The 23551-nt window shown below is 32.9% G+C and overlaps 1 protein-coding gene across 1 annotated transcript; it reads right to left on the bottom strand.

Moving 5' to 3' along the window:
• Positions 1-1540: 1540 nt before the first annotated feature.
• On the bottom strand, positions 1541-23539 carry LOC136786152 (PWWP domain-containing protein 2B-like). The gene is made up of 6 exons (XM_066747685.1): positions 23150-23539; positions 3888-4549; positions 3013-3703; positions 2339-2897; positions 1952-2086; positions 1541-1687 (listed from the first exon to the last, which is right to left on the bottom strand). Exons 1-6 carry the CDS (start codon positions 23302-23304, stop codon positions 1541-1543), a joined length of 2349 nt encoding a protein of 782 aa, XP_066603782.1. The 5' UTR covers positions 23305-23539.
• Between the last annotated feature and the right edge of the window lie 12 nt (positions 23540-23551).

Below are 23551 nucleotides of genomic sequence, written 5' to 3'. Positions count from 1 at the left end.
ATCAAAACCCTACTTTGAAAATCGTAACAAACGTTTGCTTTATTGTCTTAAATATGTTTTTAATGATTCGGAGAAATTGGTTTCAAAAGGTTTGCTATTCTCATTTGTACGAATTATCGAAACAAATTGTACTTGGAGAAAAACGATACACCACCGTCAGCACTTTAATTAAAGCACAGATAAATCAATGGAGCGTTTAAGTTTATAAGTACAAAGAAACGCTACATTTCAATGCTGTGCTGTTAGTTTATCCATTGCCATATACCGTCTATTGCGAATTTTATAATCGAAAATAAGTACTATATGATATATCGGCACTTCTTTCAACAATATAAACGGTATTTCTCTAGATATATTTGTTCTGTATTCGTGTTAATGATCAGATTATGGAACGTCGTAACGCATTATAAACACTGATAATTCACTGCTGACATTAGTCGGGCGTGAGAATTGATCAATAAATTTATACACCCACCAAATGTAAAATCATTTACGTAACTGCCTTTTATTTTAAAAAGTTAAAGCATAACTAATCAAATTGATTTCTAATTTTTGCTGTATCAGAATGATAATGTCGTCTATCATAAAAAGGTAAAGTCAATGTAATAAGAATAAACATTTTACAGCTATCGATTAACCAAAACTACTCCAATCTAATCCAAAACAGCAAATAAACGAGATTAATGTAAGACATACATTATGATTATTTTGCAACGTATGCAAGGAACCCAACAAAACCATAAAGTTTAAATTGTAAAACTTAAACATTCTGCTAATATTACAATAAACAGCAAAAGTAACGTGCCTTAATTCGCAAATCTGTAATATTTAAGATATAATTTGACTGTGCATTGGCATACATAGATTTTGATACCGTAAAATTGACGACAGAGCTATGTTTTAGCCAATAGGGTCTCTTTCTTTCTACACTTGAAAGCAAAATCGATGCAAGTCAGTTTACACCATATATATGGACTGCTTTCTAGTTAGGCTTAAATTCGACACGGTACGACACAAATGTTACAGCATATGCTATGCAAAATATACATTTGTATTTTACTCTATCGAGTCTTAGCCTAACTCGAAAGCAATAATAATCAATATTACTTTTGCGCCTTTCGTAAAACCTGTTTATCGTTTACGTGTTTAAAATGCTCCCAACGATTATTCTTGCTATTGAAGATTCAAAGAAAATAACGTCCAAAAGAACGTTGGCAGTGAATTTCAATAGAGCCCTGACTGTATGTTTCACTAGCGTTAAAGTTTTATGTACAAAACGCTTACGCTATATTACAATTTTTATTCTCCGTAATATTGCGAAATCAAAGATTTTACATGCAAAATTTTATTTGAAAAGAAAATTGAAAAAATATATTTTTCATAAAAAGAGAACAAAAAAACTATAAAGTTTTGCTTCAAGCATTTCTCTGATCCAAATTGATGTACGGTGTAAAATCTTAATTGGCTGCACAATATTACGTGGTTGACGGAGAAGCGACAGTAAAAGGAATGGTGTTCGGAGAAGATCAGCTCCGGTTTTCTAGGAGAGAACGTTCACCTCCCGGGGAGAGCCGCAGACGCTCAACACACTCTCAGCAGTGTTAGGTGCAATTTGACTCCGAGCTTCACTCTGCGCTTGCCGTATGGCTTCCTTATACGGTCCACGTTTTTTCTTGTTATATCGCGTCTAAAAATAACATACAATATTTCATTATTCATTGAGGAATTATCAGTTGCAAGTAGCAGAATCGTTCAAATTAACATCCTGTCATTAAAGTGTCAATATGAGATGTGTTTAATATTTGCCAAACTAATAACTATTTCAATTTAAGCCCGCACAATATCCTATTCAGGATGAAATCATAACTGTATACAAATTATTTGCTATATCAACAGTTTTTACATTGTAACAGTACTAAACAAACCTCGTAAATGGCAGGGAATAATTTACCTTAAAAGTTTCTAGGAATGGACTTAATTGGTCGCAAGACATGAGGGAGCTAGTCGAGGATCCATACCAAGCCACATGTGCCTGGGGCCCTGACGAAGTTCCATCCTCTTTACACGACACAGTGATACTTAGAACCTAAAAAACAATGATTGATGCATTTCTAAAATAATCACAACACGAAGTTAGGAGCATCCGATCACACAGAATAAAATTATAAGTACAATTTTAAATTTCACCATCTATTATATCTGTTCAGACTAATATACAACAACCTGTCTTGTACAATTAATTACAAATGTCTCGCGTTTCATTAAACATTAAATTCACGTATTTCTATTTAAGAATTCATTGATGAATTCTAACTTTCGGTTGATTAGATCAATGTACCTTTCCAGGCCACCAAGGGAACCCGTGTATCTTTCCCCAGACGACATCTCCAACGTCCATCCGCCTGCCATTAGCCGTCAGGCAATGAGCAACCGGTGTCGCGGCAAGCCGCATGACTAGAGGGTGGGATTCAGCTGGAAAATCCGGTGCAGTTTCCCCAGTATCCGCTTCCGGTTCGGGCTCAATTTCGCTCAGCTCGTCGCTGCTTGGTCTTGGACTCTTGCAGCCCGAAGAGACGTTGCTCACAGGATAATCGCATCTAGCGTAAGCATTAGTGTTCAATCTCTTCAACGAGATGGACAGCTTCTGTTTCAGGCACTGTTCCTTTATGGCCGTGTACGACTCGCTGCCAGGCAAAACATTCCAGTTTTGCTGCTGTTGCTCCTCCTTTTCTTGTCGAGGTTGTTGCAACTGCTGAGACTGTTTCTGCTCTAAACCCTCCACATCCAAACAAGCTTGTTGACTCTTATGCTTCCTGTCCTCTTTATGTTTCTTTTTGTGCTTCACCTTGTGCTTGCGACGATGATACGAAGCTAAAGTATCACACGTAGAATTATACCTACAAAAATACATAGTTTGAACATTTCACCTATTACAATTTCCATAATTTTATAATCCTTTTTACTCAAAAGTTGTTTCTAACAAATTAGCTTAACTAATTAAACGAGATTTACCTTGGGGAACCATTGCAGGGGGATCTAGCTGGAGAAACTCCACCCATCATTTTCCTTCTAGCTTCCTTCTTAGCTTTTTTAAGTGCTCTTTTGGCAGCTTTGGCACTGGCATCCTTGACACCTTGCTTCTGAGGATCAATCTGCTCCTGTCCATCCTCGTCTCCATCTTTTTGATAATCGTAACCATTATCATCTTCCACGTTCTTCGGTAGATCCAACGGATCCTTCGCGAAGTCCCTCTCCTCTTCCACTCGGGATTCTTCATTTTCCTCGTATTTTGGGTTCTGTATCTTGGAGGGAATTTTTAGCACAGTACCTTCGCCCTGAGCACCGAAACAGATTTTTATAACCGGTGTAGTTTTTGCGGTTCTAGTTTGCTCCACGAACACAGATTCGTCCCATAAATCCTCCATGGAACCTACGGACCTCTTCTTCCTTGGTATCCGAACTGTCCTCGACTTGATCGTAGAGTCTGCTGCTGCCAAAGTCTTCTTCTCATCCTCCTCAGGAACTTTCGCACTCTCCACAGAGGAGCTGCTCAACCTTCTGGGCGTGGCACAATAAGCCATCGATGGATTACTATTTTCACAATCCGTCGAACTCGAACGTGCTTCACCAGTTCCTTCAGCAACATTTCTCGACGAATCCGCCAACTGACCGTTCCAATATTCCCCCTCAAGGCTTTCTGTTCCTACAAAATACAACCACCATCAGTACAACATTCTACATACCAATTTAATTTTTAATCCCTTAATTGCAAAATGAGACTTAAAAATTAATACTAAATTAAGCATTTCTTCTCAAAGGTGAGCATTATCATGAACTGTATATTTTATTATTGTTTAGAACAAGTGGGTAGAAAATAAACAATTTACCATTATCCTGTATGGCACTGCTGATTCCATTAGGTAGTCTGGAGAGTTTTTGTGTAAGAGGCGAGGAGTTTAATTTTGAATCCGATATGGCAGGTGGGGGTACTGCAGAGGATATTGACAAAGAAGAGGAGAAAGAGGATGAAGAGGTGGATGAGCAGGAAGAGGATGAGCAAGAGGACGATGAAGAAGAAGAGGAGGAAGACGAGGAAGATGACGTTAGGAATGTGGATGCCAGCAACGAACTGGAGGATTTTGTCCTTTGGGATACTGCAGGACTCTCATCCTGAACGCTATCTTCGTGTAACAGTCTTTGATGTTTGTGCTGACCACATCTTCTTTCACTCTTCCTTGTCGTCACGTGACTCCTCGTCTGCTGGGGCTCCTCGTGCTTTCGTTTTCTGCCAACGTCGACATTCTCGCTATTCTCGTTGCAAATGGAACGACATTTGCTGCAGAGAACCTGCCTGGGACGCAGTCGCACCGTCGGCCTGGCATTCTTGTATCTGGCTGGAGGATTGATATTCCTACGAAGATCGATCTTTGTCGTTGCTGGACCAGACTTCTTCTCCTGGAAATAGGTGAATCGTGTTGCTATGGATGCCAGCTTGTCCCCATCCGGACCTTGAGTTGCTTCCGGCGATTGTATGCCACAAGGAAGACCTCTGCAACAGAAAATTTCTTCGTTCAATCTTTTTTAACCAATTAGATATATCATCAATAATTAGCTTTATAAATAAAGCTTAGTTTCAAAAGATTTTTTATTTTAGAACCATTTACCAGCGAATAATAGATATTCTAATTGAAAAATGTCATTTGAATATAATTAATTACATTCTATTGATGAATCAGATTAAACAGCTGACTACAGTCGCAGAATTCCATACTAATGCCACTAATTTATCTGCTAATAAAGCTATTCTGGGATTACTTAGGCAAGATTAGTAATTATCTTAAATTTTCTGCAAGCCCCCTTGAGCGCTTGTCAGATTAGGGAATAACGCTTATAGCTTTAATTCAGAACTATAAATTGCAAGAAGGATTATCAGTTTATTCCACCTGCTAAAACGTGATAGAACGTTGCACAATTGTTGTTTAAACATTGGAACGAGTCGTTTCTTTATTTTAAGCAATAAATATTGGTGAGATAAATATAGAATCATGTAAATTAGCTTTAATGTGTGAAATTATTTGTATGTTAAGTCGTTTGTTTGTTAATTTTATGATTTATTCCATTTTAATTGTGAAAATAAGAATTATAGCTATTTTTGGCTCGTAAAATATATGAAGTCTAGTATTAATTATATTTTTAATATGTTAAGTACAGTCGATTTACTGGTTACGTTATATCGCGTGACACTGAACGTCACTTAACGCAAGCTCCAAGAATATTCTTGCATAAAAAGAAGCAAACACTTGACGAAGGAGTCACATGAAAAGCCCAAGTATGACAGATATAAACGTTTTCTCAGGGCGAAACGCCACTTTAATCAAACCTTTTAAAACTTATAAGAGGACTTTTAACGTTCAGCGAAACGCCTCGGCTGCATTAATCACAATAAAAATTACCAATATTAATTCTCTATTTATTAAGGTTTAGAACTTTTTATGTATTTAAGAATTGTTTTAATTTTGTTATTCTACAATTAGCTATGCGTTTAATAACCCAGGATAATAAATGTTAGTGTTAATTATATTATTATAGAATAAAATGTACGTTAGAATATTAGGCAAGCAAACATTTACATTTTGCAGTTATAAAACTTATCGTTCATTTAAAGATATATTAAACAGGATAATAATTGACATTACAATTTAATGTGGAGATATTTTAAAGCTGATAGCAGTGAAAGGCTGTTTACCAGCTTTACGTAAGAGACTATATATGCTTATAAGTTTTATAAATTTATATTTATGGTTATATTTTTTAATCTTTGAGGAGGAATACTGATAAAACAGATCGTAAATATTGTATACTTTCAGACTTAGCTAAAATTTAAAGCTTAATACTTGTATGTTGAATTCAAAGGGCTAACTACATAAAATATATAGCATAATATAAGTAAGTTTCTACATGTATAGGGTGGTGAAACGTACACCAAATAGACGCATTGGTATTCGAATTCTTGAATGGTCCAAGTAGATAAGAAAAATATCATCACTAGAATTATTTAAACGTGCATAAAACTTTGATTGACAATAAAAAAATTATTAGAAAATATAGTTTAGTAAACATTCAGTTTACCCTTAAATTTTCAATAACTTATATTTTAAATTTTTAAATAATGAGATCACAATTTATCACAAAACATTTTGGACCATATAACTTTGTCAGCTGGCATTTAAGAAGGTTAATTACCTATTACTCTTGCAAAAACTAAAATAGTTAAAACGACTTAAGTGTGAGTAGAGCTTCAATTTCTGCATTTAACACGTAACACCAAAATTTGATTAGTTTTAATTATACCATTTTCGACAAGTTTCTACTATAAAACTGCTAAAAGCACATTTTTACACTGAGTTAAACTATTCAGAATTTGTTCTTCAAAATAGTAATAATAAATTAAAAGTAAGCCAAACTAGGTAGTAACATATCATTTACATTAAATATTTTAAAATTAACAAATTGCATGTGGTACGCAATTAAACAAGTCGCAATCATGTTAATACGAATAAATATAAGGTTTTATACGATTTTATTGCGTGTTGGATTGTTGTTGAATTTTAAATAAATGATGAAACTCCATAAATTTAACTATTTTAACAACAACAAAATTTAAAGCCATTTCAATATATCTTGAAGCAAAGGTTTATAAGCTTTGACTTTGATCAAAATGTTAAAATGTTGTTAAAATGATGTTAATGGGGATTTGCAGAAAGTTTGGTAGAGATATAGGAGTTGTTGTTTGGTGGTTTTGGGGAAACTTGGTCATGGAGTTTAGTAAAAGATAAATACATTGACATTGGAACTGGTGCGCGAACAACAAGGAGTAGCAGGATGGTATTGATTCGAGAGGGCCGTATAGTGTACAGCAGTCCAGCAGTATATCCATTAATATTTGTCCTGTATAGCAAGTAACGTGGCTCTTCGTTTACCTCCGAATTTTGACTTTCTCCACAAAACAAATCCACTGTGCAAGCAAGATTCAGAAAGCTAAGAGTTTTATACATTCTTCAACATCTGATCATATATTTGGTAAAAAAAAATTGTATATAGATATTTTATCCCTTTTATATTAAAATTATGTATACTTCGGTATTTAATTATAGATTTAGTTCTGCTCCGATTTCACTCGAGGCAAAATTCCTCATGGTTCGAATAAATTATTTGCAAGAAATTCCATACAGAAAACAACCTGGCTCTATCGGCTTATCCACGTTTCACACACACTAATAACGTAGTTGGTGGAGTATAAAGAGAATTTTCAAAGGGTTTATTTGAAGACTAATGAAGAAATCATTATAATGCAAGATTTCTCATTGCTCAAATGGAGTATTTTCGCTAAATCCCACACAGACTCTTCGGTTTATCCTGAAGTTTTTCACTTTATATCACAAACAGAATCCAAAAAGACATGCGAGCTTTACACATGCTAATATCATAATTGCTGGATTATAAAGCACACTTCAAAGGGGTTATTACAAAACTAATGAAAACATCCTAATAATGCAAGCTAATGATGCAAGATTTCTCATCGGGCTCGATAAGAATAGTTCCAACAATTCCTATACCAGAAAACAATTTAGCTTTTTGTTTATCCTGAAATTTCGGCTTTCTACTCTTAACAGAAGCCAAAGTGGCATATAAGAGCTGTACATTGTTTAATACAGAGATTAATGCATTATAAACGAGCCTGCTTTCACGAGGCTTCTTACAAGCTAATAAAAAAATCATTATAACACAAGATTCCTCGTTGTTCGGATAGAATATTCAGAGCACAGATAAACAGGCTGTGACCCCTTCGACAGTCGCTATACGAGAGAGCTTCCCAATAGTGCCATTTTTCGATACTTTCTCATACACAGGCATTACAGCACATGTCACGTGAATTATGGATTAGTGGCAGAAAATGCCAGCGGAAATCTCCCATGGAAACCTCTGTATTTCTCTCGGGAGTTTTGTCGCCACAAAACTCTTTATTATTTTGCTGAATATTCATTAATTATGGATTGGTTAATTAACAGGCTTCGAATAGTTGGAACGGCACTTGGACATATCTCGATGCAAGACCCTTCAGATTCCCAGCCTTCTGAACCCCCCGCTATTCCCAGTCGTATTATTAACCTAGCAGCCATTACGTCATCGCTATAAAAGGCCAAAACAAATTCTGCACAATGTCATCTCGATAGCAGCAAAGGAGATAATAATGGAGAGAGATATTGCCAATTATATTTTATTCATTAACGGGACCTCGATGACTGGATGTTCTTGGAAGGCTAACAGTATAGGGGTAGTGATACTCATGCATATTTCAGTATTCATGCACATCCTAGACTTTTGGCTTTCACATAGGCATTGATAAATCTTAAATTGCTGATGTCCCAGTGATTCATTCGAATGAAAACTTTTCATTAAAATTTAACAATTCACCCATATAGCCTTAAAAAGCCTTATTCTGCCCTCGATAATCCAATTGCTTGTAAATACCTCACACGTTTAATACCTCACATTTAATCACTGCATAGTTGTCAAAGCAAGTTTGGCTTTTGAACATTGAAAATTTAATTATTTTAAAATTATTGTTATTGGAAAAGTTAATCGTGCTTTGTCAATAATTGTTGGATACTGCTTAGGTATATTGTCAAAGGGTTAGAAGGGTTCAACGGGCACGGTAGCAAGACGAGGTAAATAATAATTTATTATACTAGTCTACACATTTTTTTATCAAGTTAGATAAAAAGTTGTTTTTTATGTGCCTGTTTTGCTGAAAGCAAATATAGGCATAACACATTTTCATCGCGTCAGAATGTCGAATTAGTGAATAAAAAGAGAAAATAAAGGTAATGCAGGTAGGTATCTTTTACAGCCACCATATGATGTTATTGCCTGCTTTAACAATGATGTAATGTGTGTGACCACGGATGTAATAATAGTTATTTATGCAATAAGTGTACAAAGTGATTTTTCGCATGAGTATAAAATTTTGGCACGCTAACCACGACGAGTGTTGTTTTTCCTACGAATAAAAAAATGTTATTTTACGCATGAGTTGCATACAACTAATTTATTAATTTCTTAAAAATGTTAGTAAATCATAAAATTAATAAAAATTATTACAATATTTTCTTTTATTTTGTCATATTTTATTCAAAATAGAGTTTTTTCAACCACGTATAATAATTATTTTATATCAAAAGAGCATATACAGAAGTATATAAAATGTATCATGAATATTATCTCAGTAAAGTCCAACCTAGGCGAAAAATGCGTGGAACAATATTATCTAAAGTTTCTGAGTCGACATAAAATTAAAATATGTAAACCAGCGTTATTGAATCAGTTATATTTTGTATACAAGTTTTCGAGTAGATAATTTCAGTAAAATCTTTAATAATCCCCAAATAGAAAATCTAACAAAATTAGTAAGTTTCTTGTGTGAAATCTAATAAAAAGCCAATTAATTTTGATGTATTTTTACAATTATAAAGCTTTGTTATTAAAAAATCTCTATAATTATTTTCTCAGATTTAATCAATACACCTATTAAAGACAAATTAAAGTAAATTTTGCTTAGAGTGTGAATGTAGATAGAAGGATTGAACACAGATTTCATATTTCCCATAATTTTCATGTTGGAACAAGCGAAGATTAAAACTTTCTTCTTGTTAGAGAGGTATCTTTTATAAGTACTCATTTATATGCAAATATTTATGCATCCGTCAGCGCCTCCCCAAATCTGAGGACCCGACTGAGGAACGGGAAAACAGGAGAAGAGAGAGAGAGAGAGAGAGACGAACGGATGAATAGAGGGATAGGAAAGCAGGGGTTGCAGTAATTCACAATGGGACGGGGGTTGTTGCACGAGAAATCTCATAACCCCCCCCCCCCCCCTCCCCCTTCCCTCTCCTTGTCTGCAAAAGCTGAGCTCACATCTTCCTGGCTGCCACTCGTTTTCCAAGCGCACGCAACCTTCCTGCACGCTTACGGCATACCTGGATATAGAAACCAACAGCTAGCAGTTAAAAATCAACCAGCAATCAGAAATTACCAACTAGCAGCCGGCAATCGTAAAAGCAATTAGCAGTGAAAAGGTAGCAGACGGAAATTGAAGGTAAAAGATCAAAATAGAAAAAAATCATCAACTAAAAACTGGAAGAAGTCGTATGAAACATACAAAAAATTAGGACAAAATTTTGTAGTTTTAACATTGAGAGATAAATAATTAATAATCAAATTTAGGGAATGATAAAGAGAACCATGAAGCAATACTTTCAATGAGCGAAAAGAGAGGAAATCAGCGAACAAAATCCATGAAATATAAGAGAAAATTCATGTCAATTTGCAGCGAACACAATTGGAGATAAACCATCAATAATGGGATTTGAGGAATGGTAAGGAAAATCTATGAGAAGCAGTATTTGTAATTCTAGTAGAGAGACTGGAGTCTGTATGTGTGTGTGTCGAGAGCCAACGGGCAAATCCCTTCGTAACAAAAGGACTGTCGTCGAAGCCTCTCGGAAACTTGTAACGTTTGCCAGCAAGAATGCGTCTGGCACCGAGACTGCAGCTAGAAAGAGAAACTTGAGTGCCGATGACCTCGTTAGAGCACCAATGAAAAATCAGTCAAAATAACAAAAGGTTTGCTCACATTTCATTGTTCCCTTCGTCGCACGAAGTCTGTGCGACCAAGTTTCTAACTTAAAATCTGTTATTATACCAATTTACCAAGAAAAAACTCCATTGTACATCGTTCAATTATTATTAATTTAGCGATAAAAAATCTACGGGTTCTTACACCGTAAAGCTACTGCTGTTGCCCATTTAGTTCAGTTTCATCATATAGGGGTAGTTTGTTTTTGTGTATGATAATACATTGGTAGTTGTAAAATAGTTTGAGGATGTAATAAATAACGTTCAATGACTGTGTTATTATTATTTGTTATTGATAAAACGGGGTAAAAGTATAGAAATTATGAAATCATTCTGAGCGTTTTGCTAGGAAATTTCTTATCAAGTATTTGACAAGATTAAGAATTGCTTAAAAGCAAAATGATTCTTTTTCAGTAATGATTAATATAGATTAAACAGATTAATATTGATAGCTGTGGCACAAAGTGCACAGATGTTACTAAATATTATGTCGTAGAAAGCAAATTAAATGCAATGTACTAGATTTCTCATTTTAGCGTACCTGCAAACTACTTTTTTGTTTTTCAATATGTAACAAAATGTTTTTAATTAATATTTTTTTATTCCCCTATACAGGGAAGAATAATAAGGTATCATAGATTTTAATATTGAACAATCACTGAATAATACTATATCATATTTTTGCGTCTAGTTTTTTCAGCAGCTTCCCAACAAATTATTATATTATTTGAATACCATTTAATATAAGCATTCAATTACCAGATATATGAATTTGAAATAAAATGAATTATGACGAATTTGCGAATGTATACACAGCAGTTGAACACGTCACTTTAGAAAATGCTCACCTAAGTGTGATTTTAAAATCATACAAAGTACAATACTATAGTATTTTGTAAGTACTTTAAACACATCGCAAGAATATGTATTACAAACGATTACGGATATATTACAAATACTCGAGGTGACCTTAAAATATATTCTTTTAATAATTATCCAATATTTACTAAGGAGGAATATCAATGAAAATAACAATTTTGAGAAATATAAAATTTAAAATGCTCTTGCCATTGACGATGAACCTTAATTTATTTTAATTGATAATAATCTGCCTCGACATGCGTCATATTCGATTCAATCTGTTGTTTTATGAATCTCACAAATAAATGCAGTCATTTAATTTCAATAACGATATTGCTTTCAATACAGCTGATGAAACAAACAAATTTTGGAATGTATTAGATTCTATTCTAAAAAATCAAGCGAACTTATTTGCCTACTAAATGCAATATAGGAAATTAAAATTTTTAATATTTTCAATAAACAACATTTGGAAATATACATTACATATTTTTGTATTTTAAGCATGAATAATGTTGATACTCTATATGCATGTGTAAAAAAGTGTAGCATCAAATGCAGTGACAGAACATTCCACGTGTGAGTAGTCGTGTTTTTATTACGAAAATAAAACAGGGATCTTACAGTTGCCAGTGACACAAAGTATACGCCCATAACAGACTTGTTTTTGTAAGACCGCACTTATTATTTTCTCCCCACCTAGTATTTTACCTCAATGTGTTCTCCAGTACTCTCTCTCTCTCTCTCTCTCTGTATAACATGAAAAAACCAGACGCACTTATTATTGTCCTCAAAAATAATCGTTAAACTTGACAAATTTCCACTCATTAAAAGTTTCAAACATTTGAGCGTCTTTTTATGCAATCCAGATATGGAAAAATTACTTTTTATACTTCTAATGTCAAAATACCCTGCATTCAGCAGAAAGTATAATGTCTAAAAAAGCACATATTCCTTATAGCCCTCATATTAAACAGATAATAGTAGTTTAACCAAGTTACTACTATTATATTCCTTTAGGAAAATGTAATTTGAACATATGTACAAGATGTATTTTTACTGTGTTCATTACGGTAATAATAATGTGTTAAAATAAAAGAGAATTTGAGTTTGAAAAATGAATATATTAAAATTATTCAAACACTACTCTTCGGGTTTTATATATCGATGGCAAAAAATAAGAAGTGAAAAAATTATTGTCCGTGAAAATCGCCTAAACTTTCTTTGTCCAAAACTTTTCTAGCAGAAAGTTTACAAATAGGGGCATTATAGTCTCTGAAGTTTTTATGCAGTTTGCCAAACGTGCAACAAGAAATCATACATGAATACAGTATGTGCAAAGGAAAAATAACGAGCGTCTACTATGTAGATATAAATAATCTATAAACTTTATCAATTTTCATGTATCATGTTTAGACTTCTCCTTAGCAAAAACTTTACTATTGAAAAGTTTTGAGAAAGGTCCTTTGATATGTACAAAGGATTTATAGTATGTACCAAAGTGAAATGAATGTATTCCTGTACCAAAAACTGAAACAGCTGTGATACCCTGGAAAGTATGTAAATATATTGAGGAAAATTTTTGTTAAAGAAGGAAATTTTTTTCTATTCAAAATTTCTATGTGAAAAATCAGAGTGTTAACTAAATAATATCAACCTTAATTCTGAAACTAAGTTTAATTAAAGATAAATGAACAAATATAATATATAAATACATATATTTTGTTCAATATAATACTGTTGCTCGCAAAGAAACTTGTACAATTTTAGCGAACACGTAAAATAATTCATAAAAACAGAACCTTTGGTCGGGTACGATCGATTGGTCGAATTTCACCCTCGTTAGGCTAGCAGCACACTGATATAGCAAGGGCCAGAATTAGATTTAACTGACATTTGTAAGATATGAATTAAACGAAGAAATACAGATAAAATATTCTTATGACAGAAGAAAATTTGCGCATGTTTAACTGAAAGTGGAGCGACAAAAGTTTAGAATTCAATTTTTTCTCGTTTCCAGAACTTTTTAAATAATGCCTAGATATAAAAAAATCTGTTAGACCCGATAATTACTCGTTTCTTCTGTTACTAAATTTAATGAAGCAGTGGGAATATAACTTGGAAATCGTTAGAAATCTATAAATGAAGGATGATAAGAAAAACTGATCAAAGTCACAATTTTCTACTTTAGCGTAATATTCGTTTAAAAGTTTTTAGTCGTTTATCACCCATTTAAAATAGATAAGGAAACTCATTTCTTTCTAGGTAATATATTGTATAAATAAGAAATATATTTTATCAATACACACACAATTTAAATCGTATCTCTTTTTACAAATCAGTTTTGAAGAAACCTTTTATTCTTATTTTCCATAAAAACAGAAATAATTTATGTTTTATTAATAAAATAAACGTATTGCTATAAAATTTCTTAGAAATAAAAATGAGCTTCCTTGTTTATTGTAAATCCATAATACATGACTGAAAACTATTAATTAAAAGATATACGCAAACGTGAAAGTTTTGAGTTTTATTATATTTTATTCCTGTCATCCCCTTCATATGTAGTATATCGACGAAGCAGAGACGAAACTAATCTATAGAAATCTGACGAAGCTTGAATTTTCGAATTGGGAAAAGTTCTTGGAACAAGTAATGGGTTGGCTTTCGATGCTTGCTGGGCTTAATCAACAGACCTGGTAGACTTTTGCGTCATTAAAAAGATGCAGAGGGTACAGCTAGGGTAGATTAAAAATTGGAAACCTATATCAACGTTAGAATCACGAAGGTGAAAAAGTCTGGAAAAAGTTCTTAGCACAAACGATTAATTGGTTTTTGCCCTGATGGAAATTAAAATAAATAACACGGGAGCTAAATAAAAGACAGAGCTTTAAATATCAATTTAGGAAACTTTTGGATATCTAGAATAATTTGTTGAAATATCTATAATATATTCAACATTATATTCATAGTACAGTAATAATAAAATGTAAATAAATTAAAACTCCAGTTTGCCTTTTTTTTTATTCTGACGAACTTAATAAAATAATTTTCAATGTTTTTGCATTGAGTATATATATTAGAGCAATAGATCGAGGCTGGAAATTTATAACGAAGATTAAAAAGCACAAAAGCTAAGGTTCGACGAAACTTGAATTTTCGAGGCGACGCCCATCCGAGTGAAGGCAGATCCAGCGTTGCCATGCATTCTTCTTCCTCAGCCACCCTTTATACATAAAGGGTGACCCATAAGTTATCATCCCGACCTGCGTATCCCATCCATCATTAGACTTGCGCATGAAAACTCATTTACCAATTTTATACCCATCGATTTATATTTTAATACTACAAACCAATTATTTTTGTAAACAAAAAGTAATTCTGCTCAATTATTTTCATTACTCTATTCATCATATTATATTATTTATTCAGGAGAGCATAATTTATAAGATTTCTATCTCAAAATAATTACTGAAAAATTTATTACCTGTTCGTTTGTAGATAATTATTTCTAATTTATCAACAAATATTGAAATTACAACATTCAGTACAAGCTTAAAGATTTAATGGTAAAAGAGTCAAACTAACATTTAACAAATCACACACACACACACACAGATTAAAAATTATAAGTATTAAATCAAATTATATTTTTCAAGAGATGGATTTTAAGAAAGATATGCCGAATTCGTATAAGGTAAAGATTAATTTAAATTATATTAGTTTCTTTCGTGATTCTAGATCTTCCTTATGTAATAGTTATTATATATTACAATTAAAATGCCTAAAAAAAATAATAATGGTAGAGAGAAAATATAGCAAGGAAAATTCAAAGAGCCTATAATTACGAAACACCCTGTATACTATTGTCGGGGAAGAGTAAGAGTGTATATGTTTATGTGTACGCGCACGTGTACATGTCATCGTTAAACGCCACATATTGCTTTTCCCAAACGATTTCCCGGTGACGACGACGTAGACGACAACGACGCCGATTTGGCAGGAGTCATTAGACTAGGCATCGATCACGCCAGAAATACCGAAGCCTCGCGATTTACATGGTCACTCCGCTTCTGACCAGAATCCGGAATGCTTCCCTCCACTCATGGTTACGTCATAATTTTAGTATTCGATTAGGCTACGAGATTCTTACGACTTCCCAAGAAAGGCCTCTCTACGTTCTAATATCCATCAGACTACCTTCCACTTTTCTCCTCCAACATATAAATGCCATTTACACATATTTTTAATCAATTATTCGAAAATTTATACAAACTTCCTATAAAAAATATAAAGTATCAAGCGAGTGACTACGAGCAATACCAGGCAGCAAAAAAAATATGTTACATTAATAAGTCGTGTTATAAAGATTAACTTTCCTTAGGAGACATTACTGACTTGTCTCATTAATTATTGATTTATACATGACAAAAATTTCATTATATACAATTATATAAAGTATTCTAGAAAAGATAACGTTAATAGATGTGACTTTCTCTGTACATAAATATGATTTTTAATGAATTAAAGATTATTGTTTTCTTTTTATAAAAAAGCTCAAAATTATGAAGGCTGATTTGTTTAGTTTATTTTAAACCTGGGCAAATAGTTTGATCGAATCAATACACTATCCTTTTAGTACTTCTATTATAGCGTAGAGCTCGAATATGCTCAGGGATATTCAGGAGAGACATTATGTTTCTTCTGCTCGGACAAACAGAATGTAAAAATACACGATTTACATAAACATTTAAAATGTAAGTAGCTTTATCATTTAAATATTATATCAATTTAATACTTTTTAACACAATACCTATAATTATATAGTATTTTATAAATAATAAAAATCTGCTTTATGTCTATTTAAATTGGTTGATAGAAATTGTCTATTTATAAAGATTTCCTTATAAACTCATATACTGTTTATAAATTAAAAGAACTCAAAATACACTAACAAATGCTTTGTATTAGCATTCTCTGCTGATAAATTTTATATAAAATAGCTCATAGAATTTTTATCCAGTAAACTGTAGTTTATTCAAAGTCAGACAGGAATGTTATGATAATTTATTACTATAATAAAGCACTACTGTTTGTAAAACATGCTTGGTGCAAACGTAATGGAATGGAAGTAAGTAAAATTTGGTGTTAAGAGTACTATATTGATAGCTTGTATGATTTTACATCAAGAAAAAATATGCTCAATTACAACTAGGATTAATAATAGTTAATCTTCCTTTTAAACTAAAATTAATGAGAACAAAAATATTGCTTCATTTGTTCTACATGAGTGTGTTGAAATATAACAATAAAATCAGCTCACACGTGAATACGTGGAGTTTGTAATGTATGACGTGGATCATAAGCAGACGTCAGGCGAGTAGTCGCCACGTCATTTTCCTTTTTTGTACTCTCGAAAATGAAGTAATTTTATCACAAACTTATCAAGCTATGCTACGCAAACTACGATAAGCTGACTGAGACAAATCATAAATATTTTACCAGATTTTACAGAAAATTTACTAATTTAAAAATTGTGAAAGAACGGTAAAATTAAGCATTTAAAATATAAGTACAATGTGTAATTTAGTGTATTTCTGAATATCTCAAATTCAAAAGGTAATCGTCAATTTGTTATATATAACTTTGAGAGATGTATTAATTTTATAATAAATGCATGTTAATTGAATGTGAGGAGAATAAAAAGAAAAGTATAATAAGGGATAACAAAATTTCACATACACATATATATATATATATATATATATGTATTACTAGACCAAGTACAAAATTGGCCATTAAAATGTTCTCAACCAATCTTCAAACTACTGCCAAAGTCAAAATAATCAAAGAATTTTTAACCGTGTAATAAATTATATTTTTTTATTACTATTATTATTAGTATCATTGCGATGTTGGAAAACCTATGTAACACTATTATTTAATACTAACCAGTCATTTGTATACGATTCTTTCAAACTTACAACATTATATTTTCGTTTTTCTTCAGCCCTACAGTCTAATTTAAAAACACATTCGTATTTATCTGGTTATATCATCAACAATTTGGTACAAATGTTTTCCAGGAATATTTATTGATTTAAAAAACAAGCTGTCTAATAATTCAATACGTGTGAGTTCACAAGAATATTGTGATATAACACGTATAAATTGTACACTTTATTAATCTCATTCGAACAATATATATATATATATATATATATATAGAAAAAGAAAACAGGAATCTAAGTAACAAGTAAAATTACTTCATTTTCGATTTATTGGGAGGAATAATTGAAATCATGATTACCTTAAAGATATTTTAATACCAGGAAGACCAACAGAGCTTGTTGTGTTTGATAGTTTTATTGCGTGATTTAACAAATAACGCGTGGAGATAGCAAAATCCCAAATTCAACTCTCGATGGGAGTGTTGAAGGCTCGAGTAGAAGAACGATCAACGACCTATCGAGCGGCATATATCGATCTATCTATGTCGATGCTTTTAAGTCTGCCTGAAACTATACGTGTACTGTATTAAACGTTTATGACTGTGGCTTCTCAAAGAGACTCCTCAATAATGGATAATCTTGACTTTAAACCCGACATTTTTTAAACTCGAGCAAGAAAAACGTTTAGTTGACGCATAACGCCTGAACAATTTAAGAATATATTTCTTGTACATTTTTCACGACGAAAATTTAATCGGTGAATAAATCGTACAATAATTAATCATTAATATTATTGTAGTAATTTGATAAAAGACCTTGTCTTTAAAATCGTTAAAAATAATAGTTATTTCAGATAAAGCGACTTCACAAAGAAACCTCTAATTAAGAAATAAACTTAAATCTGAAAGTGGCTTTTAAAAGCCTTAAAAAAGGCCTCACCAGGACGGTCCGTTTCATATTGGGACACTACTGAGGGGATTATATGCAATTGTTTATTTCATTATGAAATAAGAATGCTAAGTCATTTTCTTAACCAAGTATTTGTTAAGAAGTACACAATTTCCTATGTAGTGGTAGAAATAGATACTTTATAAGTCGCCGCAACGTTGCCACATTGTGCATACGAAGCACACGACGCTTCTCTTTATTCATGTTCTCAAAGAATATCTTTATTATTTGGTCGTTACTTAGTAATTATCCTTTCAGAAATATGTACAGGAAGTAAAATTTTGTAACCTTAAAATTATTAGAGAATGATTTAACTTGCTGTTCGCATCTTATATCTTTCCAATATAATTTGTTCAGCTGGACAAGTTTTATTCTATTAATTTAAAGATAAAATATCGATTTTATATAACAATTGTTATAGATAATTCCTTCATTAGTTAAAATTTAATGAAGTTATCTTAATACCCCGATAAGGTATCTTCCTCCTTAACATCTAAAGTTCTTCAAAACTCTGTTCATTCTATACTTCTAGTGTTTACAGTACATTTTACATTCAAATTAATAATTAATATTATTTTAGTAGTTTAAAAACTTTCCACAAGTACAGTATACAGGGTCTTTTGATCATTAAGAATTGTAACTTCTTGATGCATCATCAATATTTAAGATTAGAGGTATGTCGAATGCAAATACTTGGCCTGTAATGTACTTTGCTTAAAGTTTTTTCTCCATTAAGAGTCATTGGAGATTAGCAAGCTATAGTCGTTTTTTGAAGTTGTACGGCAAGCTACTATATTTCTTTCTTGTCCGAAGAAGTTTCTTTAATGGACGCATTCCGTTAACAAACAATCAATTAGAAAGGATTTAGTAGTTGTGCAACGAAGTAATTCATGTCCATGAATAATTGGATAAATTGTAAGAGAATGAAATCAACTAACTTTAATTCTTCATTCTAAATAAATCTATACGTAGTTGAATTATTTATAATAAAATGGAATGAAAAACGTGGTCTGATAAGTACTATAACTACTATGTACACTTTGTATGTTGATTGTTTAAATCATTATATTTCAGTGTCCATCTTGTGTAAAAATAACATTGCTGAATTAACATTTTCTTCCACCTATTTTTTCACATCTTGGAGGATTTCTTTGAAGAACATATTTAGCTTGCACACTATCTGGATCTAATTGTGTTTAATAATGCATTTTCTGCTTTGATCTACGCCTCCTAATTAGGCTATTTTTTATTTAACTTAATAAGTTTCAAGATTTCGATTAAGGAGATTTACATTAATTACCAATATTCTATAACACAAGAAAACAGGTTGCATTAATGCAACGATGTTTAAGTATCAGTGGTATAAATACAATGCGAATTTACGTAACCATGCATAAAAATGTGAGCTTTTTTCTAATATCATCCTCAGATTTCACGCAGATGAGACAGTAATAGTACTAAACCCACAAACAGAAAAACTATAAGAATGTTATATGCTAAAATGAGAATATTTATCCTTCTAAAACTGAATAAGGTATACAATATTTTTTTTTAATTTTGAGACACTATTATGAGCTTAGTTTCTATAAATCAGTCTTGTGAATTTTTAAAAATATTTGATTTTATTTGTAATAATTAATTTTTTTGATGAATAATGCTGAAATTAATTCCTTCAGTTGTTAAAATATTAAACCATTGTTCTTAAAGCACTGAAGTAAAATATGAAATAGAAATGACGCATTTTTTAAACCCCTTGAGACATTATATAATGCCAGATTTGTATAGGCCCGAGAGACAAGAATGATTTGATCACGTATAATATGATGTAATCGAAAAAAGTATTGCAAAAGTGCGAGTTATTTGTTGCATTGTTTATGTCAGTCAGCTAGGGATAGTTTCAATCGGTTGGAACAAACTTAACGCTTGGTAGAACACGTTACTGATGCTGCTGTCGCTGAATACCCGCTATTTTCAAGCAATGCTTTCTGACTCGTCGACAAAAATTATTCACGGCTCTAATATTTTATATCAATTTCATTGTACTGCCTCTCAGCCATCTTTATATTCTCTCAAAAGTTGCCTAATGTAATATAAACTTAAAATTGAATTTTCTAAACGCTCTGAGCTTTTCCGAGTCGAGCTTATAGTTTCATAGTAACTTGATAATACTCGACATTTTGCTCACGGAAGTCATCTGAGCAAAGTTTCACTTCAATATCAGCGTGCAGACTGTAGCTTAACAGCAACTTTCCTTTTATTATCCGCATTATTTCAATCAAAATGTAGCCATTCATTTGCACTTTGCCCAATACATTGACACAAGGTCCCAATTAAAATTGACGGTATAATGTAATTGATATACAAACTATTCACTCTCTAACGGAATGTTTTTAACGAGACGGATGACTACTATACTTATTGTATGAATCAGATACCAAATTCTATGGATCATTTCGAGCCAAATATTCTAGCTTCGAACAGGGTGAGGCAAAATTTCCCCAGACCGCTAAAATATCTCCAAAAGTAACTGTTTAAGAGGAAAATGTTTCGTACAAAAGTTCCAAGTCTTAGAAAAACCTACTTACTAACCTTACTAGTTCGACCTTGGGAAACGTCACAAAGACCTCGTAAGGATCACCTTGAGTTTTTTAAATGGAAACCTATATTTTTTATTTCAAATTCTTGTAGCTGCATGCTCCCAAAGGCTTTTTTAAACACTTTATAAATTTATTATTTAATCCCAGCGTTAACGAAATCTACGGCTTAAGTCGTCCATAGGTGTGGGTTTAGTTGAAGGAGTGTACGTGACCGCGCTATGCAAATACACCCACATTTGAACTCACATTTATAATTTCTTATGCAAGTTTTTACAATTTCTTAAAATAAGTAAAAGTGCGGACTCTCTGCAGTGAGATAAATACAGAATAGTACTATCGTAGTAAAGAAAAGGGTAAATGTTCTTATTAGATGTAACTATAGATGTTAATTGTTGCTGTTTTTCTTATAATAAAAAAGAAATTTATGCACCCTGGTCATATTTATCTTATATTCGTATTAATTTCGATAAAATTAATACAAATTCAATTAAAACATTAAGAATTTAGAATTATTCATAGATTAAAGAGAATTTATCATATTTTTATCAAAGGTTTAACGTTTGATAAATTTACAAGGCTAATTAAGGGATAATCATGGAATGAAGCAATGCACGCTGGGACGCTAATGTGAAAACAACGAATTTACTGCTGCTGCGAGCAGACTGAAGGAGGCTTAGGAATTTAGAAAAGCTTATGCCATTCGCGTATAAAAGAAGGTAGATTGTAGAACAGTTTTATAAAATATATGCTACACCCTGTGTATAATGCAAGCTGCCAGTTTCGAAACAAAACTCTCGACGCTTGCGGAACAAAAGAAGTTTCATGCTCTGACCCATAAAGTTGCTGCGCGTGGTGTTTCTAATTAGCCAATTGGTAAAGTCGATCTATCAAGAACTAGAATCAAATTAAAGTTGAATTCTGTAACAAAATAAGTAAAAACTTGGATGCATCTCATCAATGCTGTCTCATAACTAAACATTGCGTATATTGCGACACGTTCAGCGAGAAAGCTATATAGACAGTTTCTTAGATTGCTGCTGTATTAGCGTTTATTAGTGATGTACCATAAAATATAACGCAACAATATTATCATCTTTCAAAGCGTTCACCGAATGTTCCTATCCATTTTTTCAACTCGGGACAGGAGTAGTAAAACTCTACTAATCTTGCGGGTATATTTATGCTAGGATGTTGTATGATGTGATAATTGATAAGCAAAGTTTTCAACATCTGCAACCAGCAGGAACGAAGCTCATATTCAAGGATTTTTGAAAATAGTCATTGAGCAACTCGTGCTCCAAAAAGAATTTTCATAAAAACTTCAAGGCGAGCGTTACAAGTAGTTCGGCAACGATAAGAGAAAAGGAAATGAGTCCGACGGACTGTAAGCTTAGTTGACGATTGCCGTCGGCAAGCGTTTTACAAATACCATCCCTCAAGCATTACATCCAATTACTTAATTTCCACATAAAACTTCACTCACATCAGAATAAAACATTCACCAAAATTATCACTTTTCACAGACATTCACAAAGGGTTTTTGAAGATTTACACTTCGCACAAACACACATGTTAAAAATGACGAACGTTTAACACACTTATCACTACGGTTGACGAATCCAGGAAATTGACACAAGAGATAACAATCTAAAAAGTGAGTGCAACAAAGAAAAAATAATCATCTTTTGGTCTCAGTCCGAGACTGAGCATTCCAAAAACTGAAATAAAATGAATTCGTCGATAATGAAAAATAGGTACAATGTGTTTGAAAATACAGAAGTAAAAAATATAACAAAAATTGTAAAAGAAGATTTTTAAGGGAAAGACATTGAAGAAAGAAGAGTATAGAGTAGAAGGGTAGGTGAAACAAAGGAAGCTCGGAAAAGGAAAACAGACAAGAATTGGGGGTTTCCGGTCGAATGTAAGTAAGAAAATGCGAAAGGGTGGGCTGATAGATGAAGACGAGGACGAGGGTTAAAGGTGAATTAATAAGAGAGGTGAGAAAAGAAAAAGAAGAAGCGAAAAAAGGAAAGATTGTGGCAAAGAGCAAATGAGAGGAGAGCACGAGGCATCGTTTTCTTGACGTTGAGAGCTTACCTTTTGGTGGCGTCGAGGAGGGCGCCCTGGAAGCACTTGGCACCTTGAACGAAGGACACGACGACGATATCCGGCAAAGCGGAATCGACGGTCACGAGGATCTTGTCGCCCCTGGCAAGCGTGAGCGCGGACGGGGCCACCGTGTCCGCCGCCATCTTGCCTCGTTAGAATTATTGCTCCTCGCCGTGTCGAGGCCCGTCTCTCTGGTCTCTCACTCTCGCAATATCTCTTTCTCTCTCTCTCTCTCCCTACCTATACGTCTATCTCTTTTTCTCTAGCGCTGTGCTTCCCTCTCTCCCTAGTGCTCTCTCTCTCTCTCTCTCTCTCTCTCTCTCTCTCTCTACGTACGCTCAGTCTTTAAATGTCTCTAAATGTGTTAGTATGCGTGTGTATGGGTGCGGG

Source organism: Prorops nasuta, unplaced genomic scaffold (assembly GCF_024137725.1).
Source record: "Prorops nasuta isolate Cenicafe-Biocafe unplaced genomic scaffold, Cenicafe_Pnas_1.2 PNAS00003, whole genome shotgun sequence".
Classification (NCBI taxonomy): domain Eukaryota; kingdom Metazoa; phylum Arthropoda; class Insecta; order Hymenoptera; family Bethylidae; genus Prorops; species Prorops nasuta.
This window is presented reverse-complemented; position numbering and strand designations above follow the sequence as displayed.

What these genes read in the sequence shown, in the direction of transcription:
- LOC136786152 (XM_066747685.1), bottom strand. Translation starts at nt 23,304, where the DNA reads ATGGCGGCGGACACGGTGGCCCCGTCCGCGCTCACGCTTGCCAGGGGC. An exon ending in CAGTGCCATACAGGATAATG is followed by an intron (nt 3,704 to 3,887) that starts GTAAATTGTTTA and finishes TGTATTTTGTAG; the next exon opens with GAACAGAAAGCCTTGAGGGG. An exon ending in CATTCCTAGAAACTTTTAAG is followed by an intron (nt 1,688 to 1,951) that starts GTAAATTATTCC and finishes TGTTATTTTTAG; the next exon opens with ACGCGATATAACAAGAAAAA.